This window comes from Alosa alosa, chromosome 21 (assembly GCF_017589495.1).
Source record: "Alosa alosa isolate M-15738 ecotype Scorff River chromosome 21, AALO_Geno_1.1, whole genome shotgun sequence".
Lineage (NCBI taxonomy): Eukaryota > Metazoa > Chordata > Actinopteri > Clupeiformes > Clupeidae > Alosa > Alosa alosa.
The window spans coordinates 19,042,015-19,056,557 of NC_063209.1; the positions used below are offsets into that span (position 1 = coordinate 19,042,015).

Below are 14,543 nucleotides of genomic sequence, written 5' to 3' on the forward strand. Positions count from 1 at the left end.
TGGCATGCTTCCCTTGCCACCCTAACCCTAGCGCTTGTTCTGTAAAGTGCAATAAACAATTTAAAAAAGGATGAAGCAGCAGACAGGAGGAGGACGAGCACACTAGCTGTGAGACACAAACAGGAAAGGGACAGCTACCCGACAGTGAGAACAACAGAGGACACAAACAGGAAGAGAGACCATGTCAGGAGAAAAAGAAAAGAAAAGAACAGACAGAGAAAGAGTGAGATGGAGAAAGAGAGATGGTATGTGAGGGATAAAGAAGAGGAGAGTTGCTCATTCACTACAGCCACTAATAAGCACCTGATAAGCAGCGTAATTGTGTGTGTGTTCACGCAAACCAATAATAAGGCTGGACTTATCAGAGCCATAATAAATCTAATCAAGTCATAGGGGGATGACTCATAAAGTCAGCATAGGTACTTTAAGGACAGACAATAACAAAGCTGTGCTCAGGACTACTCTATATATTATCATTGTGTATGTGCGTGTGCGTGCTTCTGTTTGTTTCATACATTACATTATTTCAGAAATAACCATTCTTTACAAAAACACTGACTGTAGAAGCCCTAAGTCCACTGGGCTCTTAGACCATCCCAGGTTCATGTATGGGTAAAGTAAAGGGCCCAGGTTCATGTAAAGTAAAGGGCCCAGGTTCATGTAAAGTAAAGGGCCCAGGTTCATGTAAAGTATAGGGCCAGGTTCATGTAAAGTAAAGGGTCCAGGTTCATGTATGGGTAAAGTAAAGGGCCCAGGTTCATGTAAAGTAAAGGGCCCAGGTTCATGTATGGGTAAAGTAAAGGGCCCAGGTTCATGTAAAGTAAAGGGCCCAGGTTCATGTAAAGTAAAGGGCCCAGGTTCATGTAAAGTAAAGGGCCCAGGTTCATGTAAAGTATAGGGCCCAGGTTCATGTAAAGTAAAGGGCCCAGGTTCATGTAAAGTAAAGGGCCCAGGTTCATGTAAAGTATAGGGCCCAGGTTCATGTAAAGTAAAGGGCCCAGGTTCATGTAAAGTAAAGGGTCCAGGTTCATGTATGGGTAAAGTAAAGGGCCCAGGTTCATGTAAAGTAAAGGGCCCAGGTTCATGTAAAGTAAAGGGCCCAGGTTCATGTAAAGTATAGGGCCAGGTTCATGTAAAGTATAGGGCCAGGTTCATGTAAAGTAAAGGGTCCAGGTTCATGTAAAGTATAGGGCCCAGGTTCATGTAAAGTAAAGGGCCCAGGTTTGTGTATGGGTAAAGTAAAGGGCATAAGCATAAGCTGCAGGACAAGTCAGAAGCAGCTCCTCCTCCACCAACTAAACCAGCACAGTGCATGCACAGGCATTCATCTGTCATATAATGGTATTTATATATATTTATAATGGTATTTATATATATATTTATAACATGTATCAAGCATATGGTTGATATGTCCGTTGCCTGGGTTGTCAGCAAGGCTGTAGCAGCTGAGGTACAGTACCAACAGGGAACCAAAGCTTGCGCAGGACTAGAACACAACAGCAGCAGCAGCAGCAGCATGTTGCCTTTCCTCATAAAGTCACCTCTGCCCTCCCTCCTCCAGAGGGAAAAGGCTTAGCGAATAATGATGCCATTCAAATGCTAAATGTACAGTATACACCCTTGGGGTGCAGACACACAACAACAACCTTCCGTTCCCATGCACCAAGGGCTCAGGGAATGTGCTGGCAGAAATCTACTGAAAATTCATTGAATTCAAACGCATTCAAAGCCAGTTTTGAAGAGTGTGGCAGTTTGAAGAAAAGCTGATTCATATTCATCAGGATAAGCAAGAGAGTGAGAACACATATGTGTACAAATTTTACTTTGTAGAGTGTAGAGTTTATCTGGCCTCAACCAGACCCTTCTCCCGCAGCCTACAACGCATGCACATAAAGACTGAAGTTTCACAAAGGCCCAGCTTTTCCTCTTTCTCGTCCCATTCCCTTTCATGAGGCAAGCATTCCTGCTAAACTTGCTAACTTACATCAGCAACTCTCCCATCATTTCGGCTCTGACTCATCCAATGAACCACACAAAAAAGGGAAGAAGTGTCCCACGGTCTGTACTAACTCGCTATTGGTCTGCGGGACACTTGCTTAGTCAGTGCTTTTCAATATCCTACAACACACAGCTGGAGCAGCCAGTTCTCAGAATTTGAGATGTGAATATGGACTCCCTGCGTTGTGGTGGCCATGTCATTTATCCTCATTTTTTTTTTCTCTTTTTTCAGTAGCTGTTAGCCTATAGCCTTTGGGCACCTCTCGTAACCATTTACAAATAAAAACACTAACCCAAGAGATGCCACTTAACACGTATCCTGGAGCGCAAGCAAATAAAAACATTAACCCAAGAGATGCCACTTAACACGTATCCTGGAGCGCAAGCAAGCGAAACACTCGGCAGGGCATCAGAGGGTCACCACTGTTTCCACGAGGAGGAGAAGGGGCGAGGCATGCTCAACTTCTCTCGTGTGTGTGTGTGTGTGTGTGTGTGTGTGTGTGTGTGTGTGTGTGTGTGTGTGTGTGTGTGTGTGTGTGTGTGTGTGTGTGTGTGTGTGTGTGTGTGTGTGTGTATTGGGGGGGGGGGTGATGACTCTGCACATTCTGACCGCAAACATTTCGTCAGCCGTAGGCAGGCAGCTGACCCGGGTCAAATGGGACAGAAGTTACTTCTGCTTTTTCAGCTTAGCTTTACATAACACTATGGAATATAGTTCACTGGTTTGCCTATGGAGAAAGAGCTTAATATGAGCTTAATTGTCGTTTAAATACACTCTGCATCATCTCTACAGGTAAGATGGGCATACCCTAGTATTTTCTCAGCCTGTTAAGTAAAAACTGTTTCCATACTTAGTTGTTTTGCTACTTAAAAAAAGAATAGAAAAGAAGCAGACAGATTTTATTTGCTTTGTGTGACACGGCCTTCGGAGCCTTACCTGGTGTTGGCTGCCTTGAGGTCACAGAAGTGGGCATGCAGGGCCTTGACAATGTCATTGCAGACCAGGTTGACCATGTCCACGTCAGCCAGACGGGAGCGGAGCTGCTTGGTCATCTCCCAGAAGTCCTCCGACAGCATCTGATACAGCTGTCCCTCGTCCCGGCTGAGAGGCACATACCAGGACAGGATGTAGTCCCTGTAGCTGTAGTCGAACACTGACGAGAGAGGAGGAGAGGAACGCGTCAGCTCATCTGATCAACAGGAACAATAAAGAAGACTGCAGTAGGGCATACACAGACAGACAGATGACACACACACACACACACACACACACACACACACACACACACACACACACACACACACACACACACACTAGACAGTAGAGGTGGGTTGCGTTAAAATGTGAAATTGTTTGTGTTTCTTACATTGTGTGTGTGTGTGTGTGTGTGTGTGTGTGTGTGTGTGTGTGTGTGTGTGTGAGTGTGTGTTCATTTAGGCCATATGTACAAACACAGGCAGTCGGGTTTCAATTCCAGAACCCAACATTGCGAGTCCCTGACATTTTGGATAAAAGCTAAATTTATTCTATAATTATTTTAAATCCACTCACTACGCTTTTTTTTTCCACTAAAGATGGAACTACAAATAATAACAATAATAACATTATTATTGCAACATAGACTCACAACACCAGATTCAAGATCTGAACCCGGGCCGACCAATTGTCAAGTGGCAACCCTTCATATCCGCAAAGTGAAAGTGATGTCTCTATGCGTCGCCACAAAGTAGCTCTCTAGAGAAGGCCATGGCTGAACAATGGGAGGTAGTTGCCAGGTAACAAATGGCTAGTAGACTAGTGCAGCAGCCAAGGGATTACCACGGCGACACTCTCCCAGAACAGAATTTCCATCCAGCACCACCCCCATGGGAGACCTTCTTGATACACTCAACATCCCGACACCAACTCAGAATTCCTATGCGTTGAGCATGGTCCACCATGAAACACTGAAATGATCTCTGAATTCATAAGGGCCTTCAAAGCCACAGGAAGTGAGGCTGGAAGCTTTTCAACACTTGGAGGTGACCACTGATATGTACAGTAACCGATACCACAAACAGTCAGTGGTGTGTGCATGTGGGATGCAAACCCAATGTGGCAGAGCTGCCCTACAAAGCCAAAGTGCAGTGCCTGTGACAGCTGTCTGAGAACAGCTTTTCTGTTTGTCCGTCACACTGTATTTTAGCAGATACTGCAAAATGAAACCCCCCATATCTCCAGGAAATGTTGCAGCAGATTGATGGAATTTAAATAGACTGATCGGAGGATATGGCATTTTATATTGGTGTTAAAATGCAGATACTGCACTTTGGCTTTGTAGGAATCTTGGAGTGTCCTGGTTAACACATTAGAAATACAAATTAAAAGAAGACTGGACTGTTTGCAGCTTGTGGTAAATTCTACTGTGTCATGCGAATCACATTGGGGTCCCACTCTAGGTCACATGTCAAATTCCATGACTTTTCCTGAGTAAAAAAGCTGAATTTCCATGACCCACATACCTCTAGTCCTAATGCGCTCTTATATATTTTGGAGGCTCACGGTCACAACCATGCGTTATATAAAATGTGTGAAACAACCCAATACCCTAAAGAATAATACTGCATGGAAAATATTGCATTTTCACAAAAATAGAATAGAATAGAAGTCTTTATTGTCCACTGCTGTGGAAATTCATCTTTGGCCCCAAAACAAACATATAGCACACACAGACAGAACTAACCAGCAGGTACAACATATAGCAAACACAAACAAGACTTCACAGCAGGTACAACATATAGTATATAAAAATGCTACACTCAATTCCTTTGGGCAAATACTTTGCCCAAAAAATTACCAAATCTCCTGACTTTCCATCTCTGGAATAGGCTTTTAAAAATGCCATGATATTCCAATTCCATGACCCATGGGAACCCTGTGTGTTTCGTCCATTCGAGTGATATTTGACACACTGCCTTATCTCCCACGAGACACCCATATTGTATCAGTGCTACTGAGAACACAGCAAGTGTCTCTCCGACCACAGCGACAGCTTCAGTTAAACAGGTCTCGTCTCACCCTCTTAGAGTAAGCCAAATCCTTTGAAGCAGCCTTTGCTGCCTTCTGCTGTGCCCCCTGCAAAACTGGGTGAGTCATTTCCTGTGGGGGTACCTCACTCTGTAGTGAAGCAGATAGACAGAGCGCCTGAACACGCCCTCAGAGCAAAGCAGAGAGATGAGAAGATCAAGCCCACAGACACATCTCTCAAATTACAAAAACAAAAACAAGAAAAAAAGTCTCCACTTTTGTTCAGGTTCTCTCCCGGTTGTTTTGAGATCAGGCAGCATACACAATCGCAGAATACTTATTGAGGGGGTCAGAGTGCTGAGTGCTTCATAGGTCTGTAACTAGCCTGTGATACTGTCTGGGACCGATTGGATCTCAATCTGGTGGAGAAGACTGTGGTATCCTCCAAGTCCTTTCCCAATCATAAAGAGCATGAATAATTAACTGAATAAAGACTCATATTACAAACAAGTTGAACTGATATGGCTACAGTTCATCATGTAGCACTATTGTTCATATAGATAGACAGCTCAATAGATGGATTAACTACCAAAGAGCAAGGCAATAACAGACAACAGCAGCCATGTCCTGAGCACTGTACTGCACTGATGCTGGGGAATAAGAATGACTAAATGATAAAAACTCCGTCTCAGGCAAGTAGCATCTATTTCTTACCGTTTTTGCTTCAAGATGCCAAAAACAAGGGTTGAGAGCCATGTCTATTCCACCATGCAATTCAGAAGCGCCATATCAATATGCATGCAACCCACAAGGAAACATCAAAAGTAGATGAAATTTTTATTATGATAGATGCTTGAGCCTGCACGGTGAGGCTCAGATAAAAAGACAACTTGCCAAATTCCCTCAGAAACCAGCATTTTTCAAGACCCCTGATCATAAATACTACATGAGGAAATGTATTTTCTTTGCATTATTTAAAGACCTCTCTCCACATTCTGGAATACACGACATAGCAGCAAAAGTTCCTTCTATCCCTATCTATATCTCTGTCTCTCTATCCCCCTCCCTGTCTTTCTATCCCTCTCTCTCTGTCTCTCTATCCCTCTCTCACTGTCTCTTATCTACTTATTCTCTTGTTATTTCTTTCCCCATTTGCCCTCCTCTCTCTCTCTCTCTCTCCATCACTCCCCCACTTGACTCTTTCTTCCTCCCTCTCTCCCCCCTCATTAAGGCAGCCCTTTTAATCAAATTCTTACAATATGTATGCGTCAGCGGGAGATGCCAAGCTGACTGCTGTGTCCACCACCTGCTTTTCCCTGCCCGCCTTCTCCGCTCGCTGCTGACGTCAACAGAGATGATGCGAAAACACTCGTGCCAGGCAGGGATTCTCCGGGCGTCTTTTAACACAGAGCAGGGCTTTTGTCTGTCAGAGAGGAGAGTTCAGCTAACGCCGACAAACACTTCTGAGCATTCCTGTTGAGCGTGTTTCCATGCCCCCATGCCCAAGGGTTGCTAAATTGCACTCATTCTCTGACGGAGCAAGTTGTCTTATCACAATCTGAATAATGTGCTTATACATAATAAATCAAACTCTAGGGTGTTATATGCCAAAACCACTAAACAAGCAGAGGCACTGAATGCTTTCAAAGTGACCCAAGTCACTAAGCTACAAAAATAGTACAGAAATTGAACCACCAATTAGCTTTAACGAACTGCTCAATGCAAATCTCAGAACAAAAAAATATCCTGCAGGCACAGTGACCATTCACAAGGTTCCCCATTCACAAAAGCAGAGCCCAGCACACATCCAAGCCATAATAATAGCAATGGCTGCATGGGACCTGAATTCAGACATGTGAGATGAAATCAATGAGATAACGTCTCACCCAGGCCACAAGTGCTATCAACTATCAACAAGCTCCACCAACCACAAGATTCTGAGATAAGGAAGCTGAAAGTAGCACTTTACGTAACTGTCAAACCCATCAATCAACTGAGATGCATCCAGACATGTGGTGCATGTCCCAAACAAACAAAAAGGAGAATTTACGAGTAGCACTGCCCTTTGTTAGAGTTCTGTATGTGTTTTACAACACATTGTGTCTGAAGTTAACAGATGTGTATGTGTACAGTCAGGTCATTTTAGATAGAAAGGTCTGAATTGACTGCAGACATGTAATTCATCATCATATGACATGTATCCCAAACACAGAAAAATGGAGGTCTGTTTTGTTGAGGCGTTCCTATATTATTAATATACACCGCACAGCCGTTTTGTATGAGTTATGTATTTTTTCCCCAGCAGACGCTGAAGTTTACTAACTCTGCCGAGGCCTGGACCCTCAGGCTCTGGTCGATCACTAGGCCCTTTTCTTTTCCATAAACCATGTGAGCCTTGTCCTCGCCCTCGCCACCAGCCTCCACTGAGCGCGCACCAACTCCAGCCACCGATGCAGACAAACAGCCACGCGTCGCCTGCCCCATTCACTCACATTTACTGTGTGGGAGACACGGTAGTGAGAGGGGCAAAGAGAGCCCATTAGACTCGGAGTGAATATCGCTGTAAAAATGAGTTACAAGGTCTTTTACAATCTGATACCATGATACGCCCGATTCATAAAGACATTACACTGTCAAAAGAGCATGGATGGATGGCGTGTGTGTGTGTGTATGTGTGTGTGTGTGTGTGTGTGTGCGTGTGTGTGTGTGTGTGTGTGAGAGAGAAAGGAGAGAGGATCCATTCACAATATCGCACAAAGGAGAGAGAGAGAGAGAGAGAGAGAGAGAGAGAGAGAGAGAGAGAAAGAGTGAGACTATTTAGATGTACATTAGCAGTAGAGCAGCTCCACAACAGCCTTCTCTCCTTGAACACAAGGGGAAAATTGAACACACACACACACACACACACACACACACTCCACTGGCACCAGAACTGGTCCGACAGCCACCACTGCATTATGAAACCCAGATACACAGTGAGAGGATCAGTGTGTGTGTGTGTGTGTGTGTGTGTGTGTGTGTGTGTGTGTGTGTGTGTACGTAAGCTTGCTAATTAACATGAGTGCACATACTGCATAGCCTGTAATGTAATAACAGCTGTGTTTGTTGTGGGAGGAAAAAAACAGGCTAATGATGGCAGATTTTTCTTTGATAATCTTCTTTGCTAGCAGTTCAACTCATGGGATGTCATGCACATTACGCGAGCCTGGATCCAATAATATTCAATATGACTCACCACACTGACCACGTCAGTTCACAAAAAAAAGGTGGAGAAAAGGTGAAGAAAAAGGGTGGGGTTGAACGAGAGGTGCTTCTGATTAGCTTGAAGGCTTGATTGCCTACTCCCTCAAACTCATTCCGACTGCCCCAAAACCCAATCTTCATTCCTTCAAAGAGCTCCATCACCACTTAAAGGCTATTTCAAAAGTTCACGTCTTTCAGCCTGGGAAAAAAATAGTCCCCTCCCCTCCCTCCAGAGAGAAGATGAGAGGCCGGAGGATGCTATTAGCCGCTGTCTCTGGTGCGATCTCATCACACCCCCGTAGCATAACGAGAAAGAAGATGGGGGAGAAAGAAGACAAATTCCTTCTGGAAATAATGACTTGTTTAATTTCTGCTGAAATCTAAACTCAACGTGGGACCGCTGCCATGGAAATATAGAGAATAGTTTCATTATCCCAATCTATAGCTCCAGCTAAAGAGATATTTAAGTGAAATAAAGTTGGGATCGCCTACTTGCACCACGTTGTTGGTCATATTTCTCCATCAACTACCATGTCAAATGAAATGTCACAGATAATTCATCCTTCAAGCTTCATCATCTCTTCCTAATTTAGCATGGAGTACAACTGTCCTGGAGAACTGGCAAAATGCCGTTCCTTCTGACAATAGGAGGCCCACTTGAACCAAAGACACACTAGTCTAGTTTTCAAGAGCAATAAAACATAAGGTACAATAAACGATTAAAGTAATTCAAAACATATTCCCTAATGACTGACAGTTCAGGTATTAATAACAGATTGCAGTCAGAATATCATCAGTAGCTGCCACTGCACACTGCTTGTGGTAATCTTGAGTCCAGAACAAAGCAATACAACTCCAGCTACAAGGAAAGGTAGTGGTTAGACCTACTAGCACCTTTCTAAGGGGAAATATACTGTGGAATCGGTTATAAACTGAGATAACTCAATCAGGTAGTCTACAGGACATCCAAAGCCTTTCTGGACGTCTGATCCAGACAGAGGAAAGGATGGTGGCATCAATATGAATGAATAATACTGATACTCAAAATACAGCAGTACAGACATCAGCAGTGTTTCCCGTACATTGACTTATTTGTGGCGGCCCACCACAATATCAACACTGACCACCACACAATGATTTTCCAGGTTGTACTAAATTGTGCTTAAATCTAGTCAGCATCATAACCACGCTGTGCTAATTTGTTAAAAACTGTTGCATTCAAGCTAATTCTGCAAACCAACCACCACAAATGGAACTCAATTCTGTGGGAAACACTGATCAGTCATATGCATTAAATAGCTAAAGAGAACAAGGCAGTTTGGCTTTTCACTTAGCACTGCATGCATAATGCACCATCCATCACAAGGATGTTTTTCCCCACACATTAATTCATTTTGAACCTATACTGTCGCATCAATAAGAGAGGTCATTTTCTGAGCAACAGATCTACAAGGTGATGCGATACATCACAGCTGTGATCTGCCAAGTTGATAGCTCCTCTCTCTTTTTTTTATATCCATCTTCTCTATCTGTACGTGACTGTCTGTGTGCACTTGTGTCCTCCGTCTATTTGGCAAGTGCAGGTTGTCTGACTGACAGATCTGTCTGTGCCAATTTTCCAGTCTCCCCAGAGGGAGTCACCACAAATGGACACTTGTCAAGTGCAAATGTACAACAAGTGTGCCTCCTGAAGTCAAGGGCTATTTAGCTCACATGTGACAGGAAAAACTATGGCAGAATTGGGACTCTGAGGTCAGATCTGAAGACCGATGAAAACAAAAGGGGGAAATACTGTTTAGCCTAGTTGATTACCTACTTGGCATTATGCATGCACGTCACTCCATTTTGAAATACAGACAATGGTAGTGCACAGACTTTGCAATTGAGTTTACGATTGTCTCGTATCCAAAACAAAACCTTTTGGGAGACTTTTGGAAAGTGTCATTGTGTGAATGAATGAATGCTGCACATTTCCCCAAGAGATGCACGCAAGCACATTCTTCACGTTGCCAAGCACAACGCAGAAGAGCAGCTGGCAATTCTTGAGTGGTTCGTGTAATGTTGCAATACACCAGAGGAATGAATCCACAGTCATACTGGGCTTTAACCCTGCCATGGGTGAGAGGAAATTTTCTTCTGCATACCAAACATTCTGGTGGAAGGATTACTCACCTTCTTTGAGAGCTTTATCCACATTGTGTGACACCACCACTCTCCTGGTCTGTGCGGAGTCCAATATAGGCACAGAGAATCGTGCCTGCAAAGATTGAAATCATTATACACTGGCTGGCAGCACATTAAGTGAATAAACCAGAAACATGCATCAGACATGACAGAGGCCATGCATGGAGGCTATGTTCTTTCATTCATTAAAGGGGATATGCAAGAGGTAAATGGCTGAGTAAGTGACCCCTCTAAAAATGTGGCTTTAATAGACACAGACATTATGCTATTGGAGTGAGGTGTCCATGTGCTAAACACATTTAGTTTACTGTCACAGAGATGTAATATTGGAAATCAAACCAATTACCAAAATAGTTGCTGTACAGTTATGGTTCATTATTGCAGCCCTGACCTATATTTTTTCAAAAGATGGCTTGCAGCAGAAATATAATGAACAGGGTTCAGTAGGCTACAACTGTTGCTACTGAAAAGAAGTGAGTGAAAATGAGGATAACTAGGCTATATGGCCATCCTTCTTTCATCATATTTCAGCCAGTGCAGCTGGTGGGGGATCCAAATAGCCTATATCACGAACTAAATGCACACGTAGGCTACACGGTCTGTCTTTTCCATGCTGCACAATTTCAATCAAATGTATTGGGGATACGTCTGTGGTAACCTACCACACTGAGAGATATAAACAATAATACTATGGCCAAAGCATAAATGATCTCTCTGGTTGCAAGGTGAACTTGGTAGCAAAACATTGGTAGCAGGGCTGCACCTGGTAGCATTACATACACGGCTAAGTTTTCACACCAATACTCACCATTAATTTGTTGAAGAAATCCGACAGGTAAGAGGATTGCCTCTTTGATGTGTCAAAATTGCTGATTTTGGGAGGGCTCTTCTTCACAAGCAGGGCGATGCTTCCCAAAAGAAAACAGAGCAACGCAAAGGATACATAAATAAACAGCTTCAGAAAAAAGGACGTAACGCTGATTCCCCCATATCCAAACTGAAAGAGGACGGCTGCTGCGATTCCGAAGGCGACAGCTGGCAAAATTCGGAAAGAGGAATAGGTAGAGGCGCCGCTAGGCATCGGGGCATCGGCACTATTGCTGCTCCTGCCATCAAGATGATGCTGCATGCTGCTGGAAATGACATGTCCTCAAAGGCGCAAAGAGGACAGGCTTTATGCCTCTTGAATATGTCCACCTTTCATGCATCACCATGTAGCCTTATCAACAAGAAAGCCATTCTTCCGGGCATGGAATGGAATCCCGAAAAAGTATCAGAAACACACACTGCATGCTACTCAGTTTACGGTCACATTAAGGTCGCTATACGTACCACGCCTCACATGTAACGGTAAACGTTAAGTAGGCAAGGCAAAGGTGTTTGTCCATGCACTAGTTAAATGACAACATACCGGTAGTGTCAACACTAACTGAAGCTATCTTATAACATTATTGTAACGTTAGCCATAATACATGCTAGCTGTATATCAATAGTGTTACCAGAATAAGTTTGAAAGGTAATTCTACCGGTGCCTAATTAGAAAGCCACATTAGAGTTTTTAACTATTACATTCAAAACAATTTACTTAAATACAGATTAAGATAACTGCAAAAACAAGGAAAGGGACGTTAGAGCAATGCAAAAATGTTAGCCTGTTTGGTTGCTAATTAAAAAAAATAAGGTCCTATTTACAGAGCTAGCTCGTTAGCTAGCTACGGCTATCCTTCTTCAATATGTCATGGCTTAAGTTTCGGTCGCCACGGGTAAAACATAAACAAAGTAAACCATATCTAAACAAATTGCCGTTTTCCGATATCCACCGCGACTGCTATATCCATCTGTGTAGCGTTACATGTCAGTTCAAACAATTTCTGCCCTATCAATCCTTAAGTCTTTAGCCGTGCAGCTCACTGGTCCTCCTCTCTGTCACTCCAACCATTCGGGAGGAAACAAATATCCTCGATACACGTGAAAAGTGTGGACCAATCGCCAGAGAGTATCAACACCTCATCCCATACCACGCATCTGTGTGTTTAGGCAATAGCGATTAATATGCTGCACGTCCACAGTAACATTTACCTCTTTAACACATTTTAACCTCAAAGCACGTTAATCAGATGTAGGCCTACAGCTAGGCTACTTATTTATCCGAAATAGATAAATTAATATCTTAGGATTAGGCCATTCAATATAAAACATTAATGATGGCTTTTTTTACTTTCATGTTTTCTTTCATTTAAAGCGGTAAAAGAATGCGTAAATTATCGGCTAGACATTGGCTCTAATCTACACAGGCTAAAATATTGGTGGGCGTATTCCATTATTGCAGAATAGGGACTATATTTAGACTTTCCTCGCCGTAATAGAATTCTATGTGAAGTGTCCGCAGAAGAAAATTGTTTTTGTTAGCCTATTTAATCTGATCTTTTCTAGTGGTGTGCGATTCAATTAATATTATTTGGAAAAGCCATTTAAATAAATAAATAAAAAATAGATATAGGCCTACATAATATAGTCAAAAATCTAGAAGACTTTGATGATTAGCTTGTGTTTTTATCAGACTAGGCCTACTATCTAGGCCCTACTCTCCTTTTCCTCTTTTTGTGTGTATCAGTTTAGCTAGCCTATGTTTTAACTAGGCTCTTATGATCCTAACAGGCTATTTCTGTCATAGCCTATCCCAGGTGCTCTTGCGCCATCTGCTGCTGACCATGCTGATGATTTACTGTAAAAAAAAAAAAAAAAAAAAACCTGTTATGGATTTCCCCAACCAGAAGAGGTCGCAGTGAGGCTTTTCTTTCAGAGGAATTGTATTACTGTATTTACTGTGATATCAAGAGAGATTAGAATTACATTGATGTCAGTTTATCATCTCAATTATACAAATAAAAGTAGACTTATAGTAGGATCAATTATTTGAAACACATTATGAATACTGAGCAAATTCAACAAACACCCTATCTTCTCAAGCATAGAAATAACATTGCATTCTTTCCATCTACTGTTGTCAGTGTGGCATTGAAGCCTCCATAAATGCAGGTTATGGTTGGTTATGGGATTCTGCGGACGCTTTTCTTCAAAGCGACTTACAAATAAAACAATACAATATTTAAATTAAAAGTGATCAGTTTAAAAAAGTTGGTAAGACTACATTAAGAAGAATAGCAATAATAAGCAATAATGTCAATGTAATCAACAACCCACTGAAAATAAACATTTAATTTCACTTATAGAGCACCAAAACATTACAGTTTTGTCTTGAATTTGACCCAGCGTTTATGGCATCAGAAGACCACAATGATCATAGAATTGGGGTAGCAGAGAGCGGATCCAGTAAGTGTCCTATAGGCCAAGATGAGAGATTTAAATATAATGCATGTAAAAGAAAATAGGGATGGATTTCAGTAAGGTGACTCATGTACACATATAAACAGTCCTATCAAGACCAGGAGACAGCTGTGCTGGGTTAGGACGGCTGTACTGGACGGCTCTCTCAGCATAGCCCTCACACGGTCCAATGAGTAATTATGGAGCGGATCAATCCCAAGTGTATGACACATGACGTTATAGGCATCTACGGATCTGATTGGTCCAGCACTGAAGTTGCTTTTGAAATCTGTTGCGCAAAAGAACAGAATTATACCAGCTTGTCAAAAACAACTATTGGTCTTATTTTTAATTTTGCAAGGTAAAAGAGGTGCTGATTTCATGGTTTATTTTATGGTATTATGGGATCATATTTTTAAGATTACTGTGACCCCTTAACCATTACTCTGACTAAGGTGGCAACCTAAGGACCTGAATAGAACATACTGTAGTGGTCCCCGCAGTGGAAGAAGGTTACATTAGTTAATGGTTAGATAGATAGATAGATAGATAGATAGATAGATACTTTATTGATCCCTAGGGGAAATTCAAGGGGCCGCCAGCAATACTTTCATAGCTCAACAGTGTGCCGTGGACCATTAGTTGAAAACCCCTGTATTAGCCTACTGTACGTACCACTCTTGCACTGGTTTCATCAACTTTGCTGTTGGCTTTGTACTTTACTAAAGAGCTTCAAAAGTGAACTGGATATCTTCCTTATTATGTTATGGGTTTATGCTCAGAG

General features: G+C 42.4%; 1 protein-coding gene across 1 annotated transcript in view; it reads right to left on the reverse strand.

Moving 5' to 3' along the window:
• Positions 1-12,370, reverse strand: part of snx25 (sorting nexin 25) — a 54,656-nt gene extending 42,286 nt beyond the window's left edge. Inside the window, exons 1-3 of the mRNA XM_048232115.1 lie at positions 11,241-12,370; positions 10,421-10,505; positions 2,936-3,152 (exon numbers count right to left, since the gene is read on the reverse strand). Coding sequence (XP_048088072.1) covers positions 2,936-3,152; positions 10,421-10,505; positions 11,241-11,561 — 623 coding nt within the window. The 5' untranslated portion in view covers positions 11,562-12,370. The remainder of the gene's footprint in view (positions 1-2,935; positions 3,153-10,420; positions 10,506-11,240) is intronic.
• Positions 12,371-14,543: the final 2,173 nt, after the last annotated feature.